At 40.3% G+C, this 22,199-nt stretch overlaps 1 protein-coding gene across 3 annotated transcripts in view; it reads right to left on the reverse strand.

Moving 5' to 3' along the window:
- The window catches only part of LOC311053488 (DENN domain-containing protein 2D-like), a 28,102-nt gene extending 5,903 nt beyond the window's left edge, over positions 1-22,199 (reverse strand). The window contains exons 1-13 of one of the 3 annotated variants that reach the window (XM_084069070.1): positions 21,982-22,199; positions 19,423-19,511; positions 17,878-17,938; positions 17,317-17,396; positions 17,117-17,215; positions 16,800-16,931; positions 10,615-10,656; positions 7,264-7,359; positions 4,384-4,541; positions 3,726-3,838; positions 3,148-3,217; positions 2,437-2,514; positions 2,151-2,291 (exon numbers count right to left, since the gene is read on the reverse strand). In XM_084069070.1, coding sequence (XP_083925196.1) covers positions 2,151-2,291; positions 2,437-2,514; positions 3,148-3,217; positions 3,726-3,838; positions 4,384-4,541; positions 7,264-7,359; positions 10,615-10,656; positions 16,800-16,931; positions 17,117-17,215; positions 17,317-17,383 — 996 coding nt within the window. In that variant the 5' untranslated portion in view covers positions 17,384-17,396; positions 17,878-17,938; positions 19,423-19,511; positions 21,982-22,199. Of the gene's footprint in view, positions 1-2,150; positions 2,292-2,436; positions 2,515-3,147; positions 3,218-3,725; positions 3,839-4,383; positions 4,542-7,263; positions 7,360-10,614; positions 10,657-15,475; positions 15,761-16,799; positions 16,932-17,116; positions 17,216-17,316; positions 17,397-17,877; positions 17,939-19,422; positions 19,512-21,981 lie in introns of those variants that run through there. The other 2 variants (XM_084069069.1, XM_084069071.1) reach the window with 2 other exon arrangements.

Below are 22,199 nucleotides of genomic sequence, written 5' to 3' on the forward strand. Positions count from 1 at the left end.
TTAAAGGAGCACTTCACCCATTTTCAACCATATCTTCATATAATTGGTCCTTAATAATTATCGTTATCAGATGGAGACACTTCTGTCTACTCAGTCTGTATACAGTATCATTGCTGGGCTATGGACAGTTCAGAAACCTGCCTACCAATGACAGTGGTAGTCAGGTGAAACAATGAAAGATAATTACAAGTTTTAAATCTTGTTTGAAATGACCAAATCTGGCCACCGATTATGTCACTGGTAGTCAGGTTGCTGAACTGTACACTGACTATAGAATAGACAGAAATTGTGCCATCTTAAAATGAGCATTAGTGAGGACCAATTATATGAAGATTGGGTGAAGTGCTCCTTTAACTGAACAGGGTAACTTATTATGCACCCCAAACCTCATTTTGTTTTGAAATGGTCTTGGAGTTTAAAGGAAAAAAGAAGAAAAATAGCCAACCTGGTGGCTTCAGGGGCAAGCATTGTAGATGGCCCACATTAACTGAAGCCAGCGTTTGCTTAGCTCATGTCATTGTGCCTACCTTTAGAGAAACCACGGACAAAGGGACTATTCATGGACAAGAAGAGTCTTTCTGCTCATCTGTTTACCCCAAGAGCTGAAAAAAGAACCCAAATTCTACCCCTCCTTCTTTGTTGTACTCTTCTTTACACTGGCATTCCCTCTTTGGATTACAATAACACTGAAAACTAACGCTCTGACCCAGTGACCCTTGTGCTACTTTCTGATTGGCTGTTTGTAGTGTTCCTGTACATGTAATTTGAGCCTTTCTTCTATGGATATACTGTCGGTCTAACAGCACCGATGCCAAATGCTTTACATAATACATATAGATGTAAAGTTTCTATGACTAAAGCATAAATAATGTATAATGTCATTTACACCAGTGGTTCTCAAACGTTTTCATGTCAAAAATGTATTTAGTCACAGACCCCCATCTGAAAAGATTTTGTGCCCGCCCTGGAGCAGAGACCCCCATAAGAAAAGATTTGTATTTAGATGTTTCTGCATTATTCAAATTATTTGAATAGCCCAAGTATAAAATAAGGTTAACATGTTATGTTATATTAAAATATATTTTGCATGGACCCCACTTTGAGAACCACTGCATTACACTGGGTTTGACTGTGCAACAGAGCGGAAGGCTGGAATGTCACATGGTAGAATAGGTAATAGTTTGACTGGAGGGGGAGAAGTTAAGGTAAAGAAGCAAGGGCAGGCCCAGACAAAAACCTTACACTGTAACTGTAACACACACCTGCACTGAACACACACTTCCAAGGTGCTCACTGGGCTGAGCTGTGCCGTCTCAGCCATTCATACAGAACCACTGAGCTGTGTACCTGAGGCATTATGTCAGGGAAGTGGGGGGGTGTTGTCTGGGGGAAAGACTCAAGAGTTCACCCAAAAATGAGCACAATGTGTTCATGTATAACAACTTTCACCCTGGTATCTCTATATTTCTAAAATCTTCTCTCGGTTATTTTCGCATACCTGAAGTATAAACACCACACTCCCCATACTTTTTACATTTTATTCACAACACGAGTTTGTTTTGTCTTTACATGAGTCTTTTTTACCCCTACACAAAATGACTGCCGTGTCATTTTATTTCAACCTGCTGATACTGTATTCATGGCTTTCTTTCTTTCTTGTCCTGACTGAGTCACAGATTCCTTCAACCCTTTTTCTGTATGAACTCTTTCTTACGGCAGCTTGGCTGGTTCCCGGAGTAATGACAGTTGTTAAAGAGGACTGGCTAACTAACCCTTTCAGCCCTCATGCAGCGTTCACACTGGCAGATACAAAGCAACAGGCTACCATTCATTTTCAATGAAAGCCAGCGACATCAAAATACAAAGCAATGCCTGACGTTTGTAGCTGCTACAAACTCTACAAATCTACAATCCAAGTTGAGCTGGCGTGAACTTCAAGTACACAAATACACAACGACCAAGTGTTTAACAAATTCCGGAAAACTAATTATTTCCATTGGCCAGTTGTTTTTTTTACCCCAGGCCTTATATATTTTTTTCGCTTTGTAAACAGCATTAGGTTGAAAGGTGAACACATAAAAAAGTATTGTAAGTCTACATTTTTAACATGTTTAAAATCAGAGAGGCTGGAAGAGTAATGCTATTCTCACCTCAGTGCCAGACTCTGGGATAAAGCTCTTAATCTCCACCGTGTTTCCTGGGGCGGGGAACGGAGACTCCCTCAGCTTCTGCATGAACGGGTAGATCATCGCCATGGAGATCTGTCGCCTTTTCTCAACCTCATCAAAGATCTGACATAAAAGCACATATAGCATTGTTTGATTAAATACCAATGACTGCCGACGCCAGCCAAGACAATTGTCTTTGGAGGGGAAAAAAGGCTTCTGTGTGTGTAAGACTGTAAACTTAACTGTACATTTTTACTTAAGGACTTACCTTGGAGAAAAGGCCAAAACATGCCAGTTTGCTGATAATGCAGTACGCTTCTGGTGGACGTGCTCCATTCCCATTGGGCTGGAGTGGGAAAAGAGAAACTAATCATAAATGTAGAATCCTAAATCACTACATTCAATTTGAATCTTGCAGTAGGAAAACTAAGACAGCGCCGTTTGGAAAAAAAGAAAAAAGATTAGCTCTGCGCACACGCACACACACACTTGCAGAGCCACACGTAAAATCATTTGAAATCTGGTGAGATCACCAGATGTTTCTAGTTGTCCATCCAATAGTATTCAGTTCCCACTCTTCCCATGCTTGTGATGAAAGCCTTTTCTGACGTGGCTACAGTATGTTCTATACTAGCAGGGGTGGCCATAGCTGAATGGGATAGAGAGGCCTCCTAGGAAACGTCCTGGGAAACAGAAGGTCCCAGGTTTGATTCGGCAATGTGTCGAGGTGTCCCTGAGCAAGACACTTAACCCCTAACTGCTCCCCCCTGCGCTCAAGTCCGACCACTTTAGCAGCAATCAGCTGGGTGAAGCTGATCCCCACAGGATCAAATAGGACTAATCATACTATGGTTTACCATTTATGTGCTTCAGCCCAGCCGAAGGAAATGCAACTATTTTGCATTTAATGTTCCTTTGTGACAATTCAAAGAGTTCACTTAAAATGTGCTTGAACAGGCGGCTTGTGGATAAAACTGACCAGTAATCTCCTGCAGTATCCATTCTTTCTGCTCCCATCCAGGTCAGTCAGTACAAATGAGAAGGTTTCGCTGGAAGAAGAGCAAACAAGGGATTTGAATTCATCTCTGACACACGTTTGGGGTGCATGTGCAAAGGCGTGAGGTCAAAAATAGCCAATCTACAAGCTCACAACACACCGCAATGTGATGCAATGTGAGCTTGTAGATCGGCTATTTTCGGCGCGCAACACTGCATTTTTTGAGCTGGCAGCACCTTGTCTGCCATGCAATTTCTATGGTAAAGAAAGCGGAGCTCCCTGGGCGATTCTCCTGATTGTGTGTGACCAGGTTATTTACGACCAGGCATTGAATCGTTACCACAACCATAGAAGTCCATGTTTACGTTGTTTCAGCTAAGCTATTTGAGCTAATAACGCAGATGACAAAACGTTCAAGCACAGCAATGCTTGATAGGTTTGAACGTTGCTGGGAACAATAAAGGCTGCATGCGAGCGCTCTGGACAAGATATTCAAGGGCTCCTCCGCTCATGAAATGCTTTCTGTGTAAAGCCCAAATCAGGCTGGAGAGCTGTGATACCTGTGGTATTCTGTCAACGGAGCCCAGTTGATGCCCTCAGGAAAACAAAACAGAGTGATCGCCTTGAGTGTCTTCTCTTCCTCCTCCTTCTGGAACCTCAACATCGCATCCCTCTGACAGAAAGACAAACAATACTGTATGTGTTTTTAAAATACATCAACCCATTTCCTCTCCATGTTTCACCAGTTGCTTCAGGCTTTCTTGCAACAGCTTCCTTTGTAACCATCAGCTATTGTCAGAGGTTAGGAAAACTAGTTCTGAAGTTAGCAAATCCTGATCATGAATTAACCCGAGGCGAGTGTCTATTTCACAATTTAAATGCAACCAGTTTAGTAAATTCAAGACCAAACCAAAATCTCAATTGAAACCAAGATTTGTTAACAACAAACAAGCAAATAGTTAAATGTGGCTGCGATATAATCAAAAGGTTAAAACATTAGAAAAGTAATTTTCATCACATGAACCCTATTGTCCCTATTCTGTGTATGTCATAATAAAAATTATGAAAATAGCCCAAATCTACAAGCTCACAATGCATTGCGAGCTTGTAGTTCGGCTGTTTTTGCTAGTTGATAAATACAACAAAGTATATATGGTTAATTTAAGTATATAAGGTTAATTTAAGTGGTAGTATGTTTGGACCAGCTATCAAACTCACCTTGGGGAACTGGTAGGTGATCTGGGGTTCATAGTTTCCTTCCTTGGACTTCTTCAGGCTGACCACCACCAGATACTCAAAGAAGTACTGGCCACTGGCATAGCACGGCTCACGTGTGCTGTCTGCTTCTGGGGGTGGAGGGGCTGGATCTTTCAGTGCTATACACACACACAGACACAGCAACAGGTCATACTAGGGCTGGGCGATATGACAAATCAATCAATATCATGATTATTTAAAACTTTCGCCTCGATTACAATTAAAAAACTTTTTTTAAAGTCAAAATAGCAGATCTACAACCTAATAATGTATCGCAACGGGCACATTGTGAGCTTGTAGATCAGCCATTTTCAAAATGTTTGTAGAAATCTAATAGTATAGACCAGTGGCTCTCAAACGTTTTGATTTGAAGTACCCTCATAACTCTGAGAGTGTACAAATGGAACCAAATGGACCATTATGAGTCCATTTGGTTCCATTCTCAGAGTTACAGACCTGTAAGGGGCCATTTGGAACGCCCTAAAAGGAACCCTGATGGTCCCCCGTCCCTACTTTGAGAACCACAGGTATAGACTAATGTCTTTCCTCCATTCACTTAAGCCTATAAAGGCAGGTACACATTGCAGGACCTTAAAGTGCTCGGGGGGTCATCTGATCGTTAAGCATAACATACTGCAGGAGTTTATTTCTTGAAATCGGCTGTCATAATGTCGTTGTGGTTTTCACAACACGATTGATCCCCGACAAGGGCTGACACACTGTAGGATAGTTCACTAGGATGCCATCTCCAGAGTCAGACCCAATACATACATTTGTGTGTCCAATTCATTTTAATCGACGTATCCCGTGATATGCCTATCTCCCTCTCCCTCGCCCTCTCTCGCACGTCAAGTGCGCTGAAACAGTTGCCATGTCCGCTTATTATAAGCGACTTTGGGATTGTTTTTCTGTAAAGTTGCTTGAAAGTGTAGTTGCTTTTTTTGGCCTTGTTTCCTAATATTGTTTGAACCAGTTGTTCTCAAACATTTGGCAAGGACCCCCAAATTAATAATAATAATGAATTGTCCGCAGAGGCGCAGACATCCCCCTTCTGAAAATATGTTGTGCCATAGACCCCCATACAAGATCTGTGTGGATTTGTCAAATATTCCACAATTTTCTCAAGATTTTTCTTTGAAAATAGCTGCGATGCGTTGTGAGCTTGTAGATTGGCTATTTTAAAATATCCAATGTATTTGTAAATAGGTTTAAAGTGCTCAAGTGGCCTTTTCTTGGGCTTGTTTTCATAGACCTGGTTGCTTATTTCTCTCGCAACATCAGACACAGCCCCACACACACACACACACAGAGAGAGAGAGAGAGAGAGCTCTCGCTCTCTGTCTCTGTCTCTCTCTCTCTCTCTGTACAATTCCTCTAAAATAAACAGCCCACCAGGCTCGCTCACTTTCTCATTTTGTTTTATAATGTTAACAGGACTGGACGGTAATATTGCGGTAGGGACTGTTTGTTGTGGTCAGATCCAGCGACGCTCCCATAGCCACGGTTGCTGTAACGTGCTCTCATTGGCTGTAGCGTGGATCTCCCCGCAGACCGTTTCATACTGTATGATACTGTCCGATCTCCTCTCTGCGACAGGGCCGAATATCTAACAGTTTAGTTATCTGAAAACGGTCGGAAAGCCGTCGCAGAGCGGAGAATCGCGGCCACATCGTGTCGCGGAGCCTTTCACACACAGCGAGCATTATCTCGCCGATCAAAGGCCGATCTGCGTCAGATCGGGAGGTTTTGTTGGCGAGCGCCAAAAAAGGTCGGCGGCAGCAATATCGGACCTAATGTCCTGCAGTGTGTACCTGGCCTAACTCATTTTGTTGATAGTCTGTGACCGAGTTGGATTCTGCTGCTTAGTGCCCTGCATTAAAATGCAGGGCACTAAGAATATGCATATTGGCCTTTAAGGCAAGGCTATTGCACCACATAAGCCAAGCACCACACAGTCAAAGCCATATAAGGGATTGTGACTATGCCGTGATGATTAGACTTGAGTTTTTGTTTGTTGTTGGGTTTTTTTCTTCCTCAAACCGTTAAGTTTAGTTAACTTCCTGTCACACCCATGGTTTATGTTTTTGGTAGGTTAACTTGTGGTACTGTACCTCTAACCAAACACAAGCACTGCACTCTCACCCACTTTTTATATGGGATAATTTCGAGTTGCACAATACTAACACATGAAGTCACTTATTCACATATTTTTAGGCAGCCAACTATTTGTACATTCCTGCATGAGTATGTATGTATATACACACACATCTATTCATTTCTCTCACACTATCTCTCTCTCACACACACAGCTGTAGTCGGTTTAGCTCATCTGATTGCTATGGTACTACACATACTGTACAACCAAAACAGTCACACTTAGGCTAATGATCACCTCCTCAATCTGTTGCATAGGTGGTGTTTGTAAAAACGATGTGATTGATGTGTTTGCTGCCTGAGTGAAACATATTACTGAATTTACACAAATGTAATTACACATCTAGAAAAAGTGCAGTAAGCCGATATTAACCACTTTCAACCTGGCGTCCCCATTTTGGGCATGTCATAATAGGCAGAACTTTTCTAAGCCTTTTAGAGGTTTTCGAAAGATTTAGGGGTGCAACAGATAATGAAACTAATCGTTTTAATTGGTTATAAAACATAATCAATTTGACAAGAATACATTTTTGAAAATAGAAGATCTAAAAAGCTCACAGCATGTCATGATGCAACGTGTTGTGAGCTTGTATATCAGCTGTTTGGGATTTTTTTAAATGGGCTTCAGTGGTTAATCTCAGAATTGTAATAGATAAATAGTGGGGGGTCTTCTGAAGCAGTACTCACGGTCATGTCTGCGTCTGCGGAAAGACGACCACATGGCACTGATCCTCTTGAGAGGTCCTCTCTCTCCACTTCCATCTTCACAGGATTGAGCTGTTTCTATAGTGGAAAACAAAGGCCAAGAGATTGTCTAAGGTTTCACTACTAAAGACCAACAGAAACATCTTTGTGAAGAGTGAAGACAAAATATGACAAGACACGTTTATTTGTGTAGCACATTTCAACAACAAGGCAATTCAATGTGCTTTAAATAAAACATTAAGCAAAATACATTTTGAATTCAGTAAACATTAAAGGGATAGTTAAACCAAAAAAATACTTTTTTTTCTATCTATTAGTCACCCCCATGGAGACTTGAATTCATGGATTTTTTTTGTTTCTGTCGCATTCCCAAGCCAATAATTTGATGACCAGCGGACCGGTAGGCAGCAGTTCCGGTAGGTGACACAAAGGAGACTCTTTGTGTCTCGTACCGGAACCACTGCCGGTCATCAAATTATTGGATTAGGAATGCGACAAAAACTAAAATAAATCTATGAATTCAAGTCTCCATGGGGTGACTAATCGATAGTAAAAAAGTCATTTTGGGGGTGAACTATGCTTTTAAGAAAGAGTTCAAAAGAAAACGTTAAACGCCAATCACCTATCTCAGGTTAAGAACAATAGTGAAGTCAAAATAAGGTGCTCTGCTCTTCAAGGAAGCATGTAGTCGAGTAAGAATTAAAAGACAATAACTGTCCAGCTTACTTATAATGGAAGTCCATGGTATTGGATGGATGGCAGTTGATAAAAGCCGAACAGATTATTATTAAAGAAATCCGTTAGTAAGTCATGAATTCAGATGCGTTTGGACTCAGAGTGTCTTCATCACAGGGTGTTAAGTGAAACTGAAGACAGGTGTTCAATATTTGAAGTGTTCAAGCGGTCATGTGACATAGGTCACATGTAGTGGTGGACAGTAACGAAGTACATTTACTTGAGTAGTACTGTACATTGTTTGAGTATCTGTACTTAACTTCAGTGTATTGAGTATATACTTACGAATTTCACCCCACTACATGACACATATTGTATATCTTTGGAAAATGTCCACATTTTAGTACAGCAATGCGTCACTACTAAAAAGAAAACGTACTTCGTAATTTGAACTTTTTTTTTGTAATTAAAAACAAGAACTCCAGTTCTTCAACTCAAGCACAAATTTTACTGAGGAACTTTCACTTGCAGTGAGTACTAGAGCAATATTTGACCAGGAGTATCTATACTTTGACTCAAATACTGGGGTAGAGTCTTTGTCCACCACTGATCACATGGCAAGACCACATAACATTAAAAGCAACAAACAAGTGCAAACAAATACTATGCCTACCTCACAAATACTGGCAGCAAAGGAAAAATAAAATTCAATCAATGAATGAATGAAAAGCATTGCACAGTGGACGCTACAATTATATTATACTGTAGGCCACTCCTAAGTCGTAACAGATTACCATTACTGTTGCAGTCAATTTGATTGCGGTTTATTATGAATATGTGAAGGTGCTATGATATTGTGATGGTGCTGTGATATTGTAAAGGTGCTGTGATATTACTGCTTGACCTGGGCATAGGTGGGAAATCGCCTATTTGGGGGGGTCACAGGTGCACAGATGTAGGGATTGGGAACGCCACGGGAAGCCATACAGTTTTTCAACCGTTTCTGTGTTTTCAGTTTGTTTTGAGTGTTTTCGGTTTATTTTATTGTCACTAGTTCGTTGTTTAATTATCCGTTAAACACCTGGCTTTTGTTTATGCTGTCATCATCCTGCATCAAAATAAACATTTTAAATGCACTCAAGAGAAGACCTTATTTACTGTCAACACCACGCGTTAGAAAAGGCTTCACACCATATTCCCTCACTTGCAATTTCTTTGTAGGAATGGAGAGAAAATAGAAAAAGTGCTATGCATAGCATCTAACATATTATCTATGGAAAATGATGATATGCATCTGCAAGTCAAAAGTTGTTGCACCATGGTACAGACAAACATTGCTTGTCTGTACACACTTTAAAACACAAGTGCGATGATTGATTAGGCTACACAAATAAATAAATAAATAGAGAGAGTCTCTACTTGCATCATAGCCTATACGTACACTTTCTGGGCTTTTAGCTGGTACACACAGGCATTCTAAATGGATAGTATGGTAACTCCAGAGAGGCTCTGTCCCATTGAGCTCCTCTGATAACCTTTAATCAGCTTCAATTTAGATTGGGATTGATAAGAAAGGCATAACAAATGCAGATCTTCCTGAAACCTCCAGTGATTATAGGTGATCTCACTTGGTCACTCCAGCCACCTGTATGTCCTCTCTCACTGCATCCATAAACCTCCTGTTTGGCCCTACGGTCCAGTTTCTTTCTACATCACAGATACAAGTGGACGAAATACTGTTGGTTATCTCAGGAGGGTGGCTGGCAGTGAGACTCGGAGTAGAGCTGCTGCTCCTTTGCATAGAAAGGAGCCAGTTGAGGTGGTTCAGGCATCCAGCAAGGATGCCTACTGGTTGCCTCTCTGGGGGGGTTTTCCAGGCACACCTAGTTGGGAAGAGACCACGTGGCAGACCATGGACCAGATGGGGGGATTATATCTCCACACTGGCCTGGGAATGCCTCAGGATCCCCCAGTTGGGCTGGCTAATGTGGCCAGGGAAAGGAGCAACCCGACTCGGGATAAGGGGACGAAGATGGATGGATGGATCGTTTCATTCTACATGTGTGTGTACCGTGTACAGTATGTTGGATATTCAACTGACTTAAAAAATAACTTAATTGAGGGACACAATTACCTGTATATTTAAGGCATAACACTTGTGTCATGATGTCATCTCCATTTTCCTGGCCTGGTTCATATTATCTTTATTGTTGTACTGTATAGTAAGTTATATACTGAACAATAAAATACATAAGTTAATTTTACTCCATGGGGTAACTCTATGAAGTTACTCTCAGAGCTACAAATGGATAAATTAACACAGGATTTTACTGTGTGGTGGCCCAGGTGGATTATATTACTAACATGCAATTTAGGGACAGAGAAGTAGCACATGAGTTTGTAAACAAACTATAATCTTTGTATATCCCGGACTAAAGACTTTATTTGTCTTCTCCATCTTTGCAATAAAACCAAAGCTCTACCATGATTAAAAATCAAGATAGAGATTAGACTTAGAGTTGCTGCTGCCAAGTCTGTTCAGATAACCAATGTTTTTTTAAACCTTGGTTTGAAAAACACTTAATTACATTCTGAGCCCACAACTTGAAACAGCTGCACCACTAAAGTCTAAACTGCCCGCATGGGACAATGACTTACCCTCCTTTCCGTTGACATCGGTATGGATTTTGGGCTGTTCACCTAGGACAAAAGAGGGAACATTTAGGTCAATGAGAAACAGAGACTACCCTAGGCCCTAGTGTTTGGTGTATTCTTCCATTACACAAAGCAATACATGTTTATGCACAGGTAGCAATTTGCTTCCCCCATCATAGACTGGCCTCCAAGTACTCTGTGCCAATTTCACCCACATGGGAACCCAGCTAGTATAGATCAGGGTTTCTCAAAGTGGAATGCCACTAGATTGCTATGACGCAAGTCCAGGAGTGCCGCAGAATACTTTGATAATATTTGGAATTGACCACTTAGACCCTCTATAGGCCTAATTAGTAAAATGGACCGAGTTGCACTGTACTTGGTGCGTTCTTTTTCAATCTACACCAAATCTCTTGGCAAAAATAGCAGATCTACAGGAATAAATATTTTTGACTAATGTTCACCCCAGAATAGGGGTGATTCAAGTGGTTAAATGTCAAGTATAAAAAAAAGAATCAATCTGTCCTAATGATGATGTTATCTCAAGTTTTCCTCCTGACTAACAGTATTTTAGGGGGGGAGATTTACATATTTATGAAGTCATTAATGTATAGGACATAAATGTAAGTAATGTAATTCAGGGGTGCTGTGGATGAAAAGGTTACATACAAGGGTGCCCTGAGCCACAAACGTTTGAGAACCACTGGTACAGATCACCACATAAGATTTCCGGGTAGATTTTGGAGCATTATTATTCATTAACCTTATTTATGAAAGAACAGGACTCTTATGGTATTGTTGAGCATTAGAATATTATTTTGATCTAAATATCCACAGATTGACAAACTTCTGAACACTTTATTTTATATTGTGTAAATATCCATAGACATTCTACCCCCAACACGTTTGTTTACAAACATACTGATCTGAATAGCTTGTTATCTTTTCTCTACTTCACTTCCTTCACATATGTTTTTACCACAAAGATGAAAGGATGAAAGAAAGACTGTAGTGAACTTGTACATCTTGTGGGAGCGAGCATTTAACTGGTGCAGGTGTGCTGTGCTCCGGGTGGAGACAGCAGACGGCTTAGTCTTTCATTCAACTATGACATCTGGCTCACAAAACACAATGTTAACGTTAAACGATTTCACAAAAAAATATTACAACACACCAGTACTACCTAATGTGAAGGCGTTAGTTTGTTTATTGTTTGTTTTTAAATGTTTAAACAATAAAAACGAAATTGCAACTATATCCACTCTAAAAGAAAATCTAACTGAAAGGAAAGCAAAAATACAAAACTATGATAATCATGCAGTGGAGTGAGTTTAGAGGGGGTTGAGGTCAACACTGCGTGCTATAGGCCTAGCCAGATAAATTATAGCTCATTATAGTAAATTCACTAGCTGTAATTACACCTCCACTTCACCCACCTTCAGGTGGTTGACTGGACAGGATGGAGTATATTCAATGCTCACGGTCTCATTACACTGTACCCACGAGCAGAGAGATTATTTTCAGTCAGGTATGGTAGAAAAAAGCTAAATACTACTGGTGGCTATGAGACATTTAACTATCTACATGCATAATTAATCATGCATGTTTGCTTTAGATTTAAGAATGATCAAGGTCAAAACCTACATGACTGGACACGGACAGGTGAATTAATTGGACATGGGCCAATTTTCACTTCCAGTCTAGCTCACATTAAATTGCAGCAGTGCGGATTTGCGGAAGGACAAAATGGGCTCGCAGCTACACAGTTTGTATAGTGGGTGAGGTTTGTCAACATAAGTGAGACACTTTTCAACTCCACCATGCCTGCACCTGAATAGCTTGCAAAAAAAAGCTCCTCTTTCAGGGGCAAACATCCTCCTGCAGTGTTTTTTTTTTTTACCATGTGAGATATGTGTTTTTTAATCTTTCCATTTAGCACAAACTGGTCTTTGAAACAGGATCTTAAGAACACCTGCCGCTTCTTTTTTTAACCCAGCCTCATGACAGCACGTTATGCACACACTTGCATATGCTAATGTTTCTAAAAGAACATGTATACACCTGCATATGACTATGCATTCTAGTGTTCATGCATATACCTACACTATCTGTGTGTATATATATATCTTTATTTGTGCTATTCAACCTGTTTAATTAAATCTCTTTCCGTTCTGCTCTCACTGCACCTCTATCTTCTCTGTTTTCATGTAATACTACAAAATGATGGACCACGCACACACACAAAAATAATTGCACCCACTCCCTTACACCTGTAAACCTGCGATGTGACAAATAACGCTGATTCTCAATCTTACTTGTTGCCTTTACGGCATCTGATAAAATTAAATGTTGCAGCACATTAACTGACAGACTCAATCTGATTACTGCAATGCATTTTCACAACGTTCAGTTTCTGTCTTGCTTGTTGTTGTCAGCAGCAGCACCCTGCTTCCACCACAGTCAGGAAATGTAGTCGCGTGGTGAGGTTAAACCACATTTTGATTTTCCTCTAGAGTCTGACAACTACATCAAAGCAAGCATCCAATACAGCAGGCTACTAGTCTATGCTGGCTAGTGGCTACATGCCCTAAACCAGTGATTCTCAAAGTGGGGTCCAGGGACCCCCAGGGGTCCTTGAAGGGATTCCAGGGGGTCCTAAGCAAAGTGAGTTAATAATATACCATCAAAATCAGTTTAACCACTTTAACCCTATGTATTTGAAATTAGCCGATGTAAAAGCTCACAACGCTTCACGATGCAATGCGCTGTGAGCCTGTACCATAGATCTGCTATTTTAAAAAAGATATTGAAAATATTTGGAAACATTCTAACACAAATTGTAGGGGGGTTCCTGGCACAAAATATTATCAGATGGGGGTCCGCGGCCAAATTAACTTGGGGGTCCATGACATGAAAAAGCTGGAGAACCACTGCTCTAGACCAGTGGCTCTCAAATCTATTTGGCTCAGGTCACACCTGTAAATAACCTTTTCATCCACGGCACCCTTGAATAACATTGTTAATTTATAGCACGTTACATTTATCACATTACGTCATATTATGGTACATAAATATGTTAATCCTTCCCCCTAAGATACAGTTTGTAACGACCAAATTTGAGAGAAGATCAAGTTTCCATTAGGACAGATTGAAAATAACTTTATACTTCACTTTTAACGACTTGAACCCCAGCATCCCTATTCCAGGGGAGAACTTTCACCAAAAATAGCCGATCTACAAGCTCACAACGCGTCACGTTGTGACGTGTTGTGACCCGTTGTGAGCTTGTAGGTAATAAGTATAAAGGGTTTGAAGTGATATTGATAAATTCCAAACATTAACCTGGAGTTGCGTACCTGGGTACCATGGCACCCACTATGAGAAACCCTGCTCTAGAGTCTAGATCAGGGTTGTCTATATAGTTGTCTAGACTATATAGGCTACATCAAAGCAAGCATCCACTACAGTAGCCTACTTACAGTCTATGGCTATATGCCATAAACTACTATAGCACAGCAAATGCTACACTGTGGGGTGTGATGCTTTTAACGCAGCCTGGGCGTGATCTTGGCCCTGAGGCAACTAAACATGTTCCAACATCTCTGGCAAGCCCGCTATGTTGAGCTGAGCATAGCATTGGGAGCTCAATCAAACCTGCATTCTTCCAAATTTCCCTGAGATAAATCCTGGTAGAATCTCGTCTTTGACTAGCCTTGGATGAAGACTTCTTATAAGATAATCTCTGCAGTCTTGATCCAAGGCTACAATAGGAAATGTGGGCACCTTACTATTTAAATTGGATATTTTTTCCAAAATATAAAGAAATCAGACTTTAAACTTACATTTAAACTTCTTGTTTATTCCCAAAATGACTAGCTATACAGCTTTCTTAGCATTTGTAGAAATATTAGGCTGAATGTTCAAATCATGTGTAGTCTATACTTTACATTGCTTAACCAATAAAGTGTAGCCTATATGCTCTATGTATGTGTAGGCCTATCTGTGTCTGGGAAGCGTTTAGCAGCTTGTTCCATGTACTGTATTTATTTTATCAGGTATTCCTGGTTCATCTCTATGTCAGCAGACACATTCCAGGCCCTAATATGTGCAGTTAGGACAGGTCTCCTAAAACCACAGCTCCACAGCCAGAGGCGTTTCATCTGGATGGCCTGCTTTATGGCGACAGGTGGTACTGTAGGCCAATGGTTCTCAACCTTTTAAGGCCGTGACCCCCCAAAATAATCATATTTGAACTGGGGACCCCCCAGATAAATATTGTGAAAATAACAGATCTACAAGCTGCTATATTCATATGTTTTGCCTCTTATATTATTTGACAATTTGACCAATGTTTGTCCAGTTTGTATAGTATAGTTTGTTGATTACTTTTGATGCTGTAATGGTATTTTTTGTTTTAGGTGTTAAAAGGCCTTAAAAGTCCTTTACTGTAACCCCCCCCCCCCCGGGACTCCCAATCATGTGGGGAGTCCCGACCCACAGGTTGAGAACCACTGCTGTAGGCAGTAGGCACCATCATTATTATGTATGCAAACAAACCCTAACCAAACATTAACCAAGCCTATACTTCTGAATGTCAATCCATTCATGCTTGATAGTTCACGCAGCTGAAACGGTTCAAACTCTATAGAGTACCAGGGAATAGATCTCGGCTGGCTCTGCATGCAGTGGGACATCGCACGTAACGTAACAGAAGAAACCCCTACTTTTTAAAAGTTACGAGATGGGTAAATACATAAGTTCGTGCGTGCAAACAACAGTGTTCGTATTGTAAGTTCATCTATGTCGCCTCGGTCATTTTATCAGTTTAATTTAAATCAAAACTCGTTTTCTATTTCTTACTCACTCCATCTGTTCTTCCAATGAGACAATCCGTGTCCTTTCCCATTTCGTCTTTTGACCTCTTCACTCATTGCTCCCTAAAGAACTTGAGAAAACACTTGACAACTGACTCCGATTTGGGTTTTTCTTGTTCTTTTTCTTTCTATCAGCAAACAGAGTCGATGATCGTATCCATGATAGTTGCTGGTTGCTGAAAGCGAAAGGAGAATCTTCTCCCCTGGCACCGCATGCTTGGTTGTTTGCAGCCAGGCTCACCGTGAACCAACCGTGTGTCTGCTTGGTTGTTTAGTGGTGTGAGTGTAGCTCACTTCCCAAATACTGGGTCGGGACCCATTTGTGGGTCGCGGACACATTTTTATGGGTCACTAGTAAATACCCCTTTATTTTTTGTTTCCTGCATTTTGTTTTTGATAATTATTATAAAAAAAAATAAAAAAAAATATCCAAACATTTTAAAAAATCATGAATTAGGAACAAATTCATTGATTTTTCTAAAGAATTTCATGACTAAATCAAAATAAAAATCAAAGAAATTCCATAAAAGAAAAGCCGATCTACAAGCTCACATAGATCGGCTAGTTTCACTACTAGCTTGTGTCCTGGGGAGACAACACATTTCTCTTTTGGGTTTGGAAATCAGTGGTGTATCTGGTGGTGCAAAAAGAGTGCATGCGCCTCCTGTGCTGTCCCACTGCACTGCAGACACCCTGCCCTGCCTGCCTGCCTGCATCCAACATGTTGCATCATGATCATGTTTACTTTTTATTTTATTTTTTAACTTATCTTTTGTTGGAGACTGAACTTGAACAAGATACTGGGCTCAAATTAATGTAAAGACAATACCAGACAGTGGTGGACAAAGTACTCAAACTCAGCAAGCTACTTGAGTCAATCAAAGTAGGCTATAGATACTCCTGGTCAAATATTACTCAACTGTGAAATTTGCTTCGTCACATTTGTACTTAAGTTCAAGTACTAGAGTAGCCAGCTACTTGCTTTAAAACACAGTTAAGTCTCCAAAAGTACATTTATATACTTAAGTATTAAAAAGTACAAATTCAAAAGTACATTTTATTTTTAATATCAATGCATTGCTGTATTAAAAGGCATTGTGAGCTCGTAGACAAGAAATTCCACCTGACCCATTCAAACAATAGTTTATTATTGGATGTAGTATCTAGTTGGAGACTGTTTTGTTTGGACTTGATTTGCTTGAGATTGGTGTATTTGGGCAGCTTCTGCCTTACTACCTTAATGTAGGCTAAAATGCAAAAAGTGGACCTATAAAAAGAATCTCTTTAAGTGTAAAAGTCTAACACAAGTCTTACCTTCCAACTTCCCTGTAGTCTTCAACAATACTCCAAAGGTACATTTTCTCACAGGGGCAGGGTTAGGGACAGTGTTATCTTTAGGGACGGTGTCATCTTTAGGGGCAGGGACATCTTTATCCAGAATGCTATCTAAACAGAAGAATACGGATGGAGATCAGGTCTTGCATGCTATGTTTAACCTGTAAACATTGGGTCCTGCTCTTCAGAATAGACAGTTTTGCCAAAGGACCTCTGTGATTATACTGTAGCTATGACCTTAATGAAGTTAATATAAAAGAAGAACTGGTCATTAAAACAGAATTAAAGGCCTTTACCTTTTCTTGTGGAAGTTACACGGACTGACGAGAAGGACTTTAACCCTCTCCGTCTTGTGAATCCAGTCTCCTCACCTATCTCACTATCTTTCCGGTGAGCTGAAATTTGATAGATTCTAGGTTATATAGGTTAAATGATATACATGTGCTGTCATTAGACTTTTTCATAATAGTGGATTAGATTAGTGGATAATGCTCACTTTTGAGGCGGACAGATGAAAAGCTAAAACTCCTTCTTTGTTTGCTTGGTGGATGCTTGCCCGACATCCTTAGTTTTTGTCTGTGAGGAAAAAGAAAAGAAAGATCACTGACATTTTTAAGAGAAAAGTTCAATGATTTTTAACAGACCAACACACTACTAAATATGCAAGTGTAACCACCTAAACACAGGTCTCCTGCATGGGAACCAAACGTAATGTTCAGCCAAAGGGCAAACTTTCTTTGGCCAAGGCCAAGGGAGATATTAGGCTTCTGGTCTTCAGGAAAGGCCACTCTGCTACACTCACCCATCTCTGACCTGCCCCCCCCCCCTCCCACCGTGAAACTCTCTACCCTATCCCACATGAGCCCCAGTGCTACTACCTGGATTGGAACGTGGGTCTCCTTCTTGGGGAAACTACTGTACTCTACACCTTAATCTCATGTACAACGCACTGATGCTCTTCTTGCACTATTGTTATGACCAGCTGCTATGCACCTTCTTTCTAAACCTCATGTACATAATGTATGGATGGATATTCTATGTGTAAATATGTAGATACCTTGTTGTCTCTTTTTTTTTTCTTCCCTTGTCGTCGTCTTCCCTCCCCTCTTCTTTCTTTTCTGCACAAAAACAAATTTCACCCACTGTTTTACACCTGTAAACCTGTGATGTGACAATAAAGATGATTCTGATTCTAATAGCCAGTGCTGAAAAGTAACTACGTACATTTACTAGTACTGTACTTGAGTAAAATTCTGAGGTAGTTTTACTTTGAGGTACTTTTACTCAAGTAAAAGTTTGAATACTTTTACTTGTAACAGAGTATTTCTGTATTATGGTATAGCTACTCTTAAGTAAGAAATCGGAGTACTTCTTCCACCACTGCCTACCTCATCCAAAAGGGAATCACCCCACCCTTGGCCAAGGCTTCTGGTCTTCAGGCAGAGCTACTCTGTGACACATGCAGTTTTTTTTATCTTATAGCATGCCGCCAGGCTCATATTTTGTGTTATAATGTCTTTGCACAGCTCCGAGCGTTATTGTTTGCTTGCTCTATTGTTGACAGTGAAACACTGTATTTAAACAGAGGACACACCCTCTCCATTGGCTTAACAATGAGGGCGCCTTGGGATCATGAGTCATCAGAAAAGAGAGCAGTCTTTTAGACGTCCATCTGACCCACAACACCATGTCATTTACCAACACCAGCTGGGGTTTTGAAATGTGCTTGCAGCCATTCTTTTCTAACCATCTTGTGTCTGTTCCAGCGGCAATGACCTTTTAGGCCAAAGCATTCAATTCAATTCAATTCAATTCAATTCAATTCAATTCAATTCAATTCAATTCAATTCAATTCAATTCAATTCAATTCAATTCAATTCAATTCAATTCAATTCAATTCAATTCAACTCCGTTCCGTTCCGTTCCGTTCCGTTCCGTTCCGTTCAGTTCAGTTCAGTTCAGTTCAGTTCAGTTCAGTTCAGTTCAGTTCAGTTCCGTTCAGTTCAGTTCAGTTCAGTTCAGTTCAGTTCAGTTCAGTTCAGTTCAGTTCAGTTCAGTTCAGTTCAGTTCAGTTCAGTGTTCTATTTTTTTTCGGAAGGTATACGCTACGATACGATGCGCGTGGTCGTGGGTATACGCTCTCGCGTTTTCAATGGATGAAACAGTTTTTGAAGGTATACGGTAGCGACGAAAAAAAATCTCAAGGTATACGCCGTACACAGCATCTGACGGTAGAACACACCACTGGTTCAGTTCAGTTCAGTTCAGTTCAATTCATCTTCAGTCCATCTTACAACAAGAGTAAAACGTTTTTGGGGCAATTTTTGGAACTTGTGTTCTCAAGGCAGCATAGTGCTACAGTACAATGTTTGCTGATGGTATAGTTTTAAAGTAAAGTTTTTGATGTATATAGCAGTGTTTTTGCAGACACGTGCGTGCGTGTGTGTGTGTAATCAAAAAAAGCAATCTATTAAAAAATAGCTAAGAACATAATCGATAGATGCAGCCCTAGTCAGAACAGAAGAGATTTTAAGCTCAGTCTGGACATGCATAGTGGAACGGGTAAATAACAAGTCATTAGTAGATACTAAGTCACCATTACATCAGGACTCCAACTCTTTCCGCTGTCCTGCCATTAGCCCTCTGCTTATACTGGAGACGCAGAACTGGATATGAGCACTAGCTGTGACTCTGCATGGGAAGACATGGGCACTATTAATAGCAGACTGAAATGACAGAAGTTGAGAGTGCCCATGGGAAATCTCACTAGCATTTGTAAACCCTTGTTGCATAGAAGGGACGCATTAAGGCTACTATACTATAATTGCTCGTACAGACGTTTTCCCCCTTTATTTATTTATTATAGTTCCATCATAATCTCTATCAAACACGTCAAAGCATCTGCAATCCCAGATTGTCCACACAAAAGTCATGTGGGAATTGGGTATGGATAATTAATGACACTATTTAAGGGAGTGTGATATGGCACAAGCATGTACTGTACTGTAGATGCCTGGAGGATACATTGTGGACATGAGTTTTGAATCCACATCCGGGTTGCTCTGTGCATGAGGACGAGGATGAGACAGTGAGTGTCCCTTCCAGATTGGGGTCACAGTCCTCTCTGGGGAATCTCTATCCTGTGAAATGCAACTGTATGTACAGCCAGTCCACCCCCACCCTTACCACACCCCCACCCCCCGGCCACAAAGCAAACACACACAGGGTATTTTAAGCCTCTGGGAACTGAGAGTTGTACTATGGCTCTGTGTGTGTGTGTGTGTGTGTGTGTGTGTGTGTGTGTGTGTGTGTGTGTGTGTGTGTGTGTGTGTGTGTGTGTGTGTGTGTGTGTGTGTGTGTGTGTGTGTGTGTGTGTGTGTGTGTGTGCAAACGTGCATGCATGCGTGTACACACTCGCCCACCCTCTGGCTCCATGGTTCACTTTGGACATCAGATAATAGGTGGCTCTTGAACAGGCTTCAATTTAGTCATTTTAGACTTTTTTTAGACCATTTATTGACAATAATGTATGATCTACCTTTGTAAAGCTTGCAAATTCAAATTCGCTAAACTGAGGAGGAGCTTAACCTTAAACAAGAGTTAATGTTTGTAAAAAAAACTAATTTTAATATTAAGAACTTTCACAGATGCTTCCCACTAAAGAATTATAGTCTGAAACAATTGTAGTATTAATTCATATGTTTGATTCATTTAGCTCTAAATTATTGAAATATATTTTAAAATTGTCCCATGACCCATGCACATTAATTCCAGAAAGGGTGATACCTATTTTTCGGACTATAAGCTCCCAAAGCTTTGACAAGTCTCCACCTGCCCTCCCCTAAAGTTCATACAAGGTCGTATTAGCAAAATGGCTGCTTTGGTTATTTTGTGCCTTGTAATTTCATCATTCTGGTTCTCTTTCATGTAATCTCTGAATACAGTCATTTGGCTGATGACAAGGACAAAAGGATCTTCAAAACGAACCAGCCATTAACCATTCTAAACGAATCCCTTAATATGTAATATTAGCCAGAAATAAGAGGCTATTCTTCTCATATTACTAGGGCAAGTGAGACACTCCTGCTAAGGACAACATAGACCTTTGGAGGGCACTGAAGCACAATATATCTCCCTGGTTGCTCCGGCTACCAGCTCTCCTGCCAATGGTGTAATGCACAGTGCACAGAGACAACCTTTTTTTCTTTTATACAAAATATGAAATATTTCATCCTTTACGTTGTCCGGTTTATGAGTGTTTTTTTGTTTGTACCAAGAAAAAGGGAAGTTAACACTGTGTATATGCTCACAGGAAGTGAAGCCGTTTGAGAAGTTACACAGTAAAATCCTCAGCATTAATTGAACCATTTGTAACTCAACCATAGCACAACTCTACAGACTTTATTTATTTCTATATTTTGATCATTACTGGCAGAAATTGTGAGATGATAGAGCATTTGAAATACATCTTATGTAATATATATTTCATTCATTAATGCATTCTGAAAATTGGTCCTTTTCTCAATACCAATATAGGTTTCTGAGAAATCAGCTATGAACAAACAACGTCTTTCCTCAGCATATCCCTAGTTCCTGTTTTCTGTTCTGGGTTCAACCTGTCACTTTCACTTTCACTGCATACTTCGTTTTTCCAAGTGTTCATTTTCCAAGATGTCAGTGAATGTATCTACATTACATGATTTCATTCAAATTCAATCAACATCTGAATAGCAACCAACATCTGAATAGAATACCTGCTGCTGTCACTAGGATTTGGATAAACACTGCCTCCTGAACTAATTTTGTTCCATGTATTGTTTATTATGCAGCTCACAATTAAAAGTAATTGCACCAGTTACTGTAGCTATAGCAGCTAATTTGCATCTGTTGTCAGGCAGACAAAAAACAACCACAAAACTTCAGTGTGAGATCAAAGAATCAATATGACAAATAAAGTTAAAACAATTAAAACAAGGTGTATGATGGTGACACGAATAGGGCTGACTTTAACCAAAAGCTTTAGGGTGATCTTTAACACAGCAAAGTTTCCTGAGTTTCTAATGCTTGTGTGTGTAGAATTCAATTTCCCCACTACTTTAACCAAGAAGACTTTAAAGCACATAAAGCATGGTTCAACCTGCACAACCGCCTTCATACTCACCATATACAGTACTGTGTAAGTGCTGTGGTGTCTCTAGTCCAGCAGGAATCCTCCTGGTTTCCCCAGTAGGTTCAGAAAGAGCGTCTTGGCCCTGCTTTGATTATACTGTATCCATCAATACAAAGACTCTACTAGGAAAGGATCCAACACCGTCTCTCTGAACCTCTCACTGTCCATTCCCTCACTTTAATCTGGCTGTGTCATCAGTTGGCATAATG

The sequence above is a fragment of the Gymnoscopelus microlampas genome (genome assembly GCF_963454915.1).
Source record: "Gymnoscopelus microlampas genome assembly, chromosome: 10".
In the NCBI taxonomy this organism is placed as follows: domain Eukaryota; kingdom Metazoa; phylum Chordata; class Actinopteri; order Myctophiformes; family Myctophidae; genus Gymnoscopelus; species Gymnoscopelus microlampas.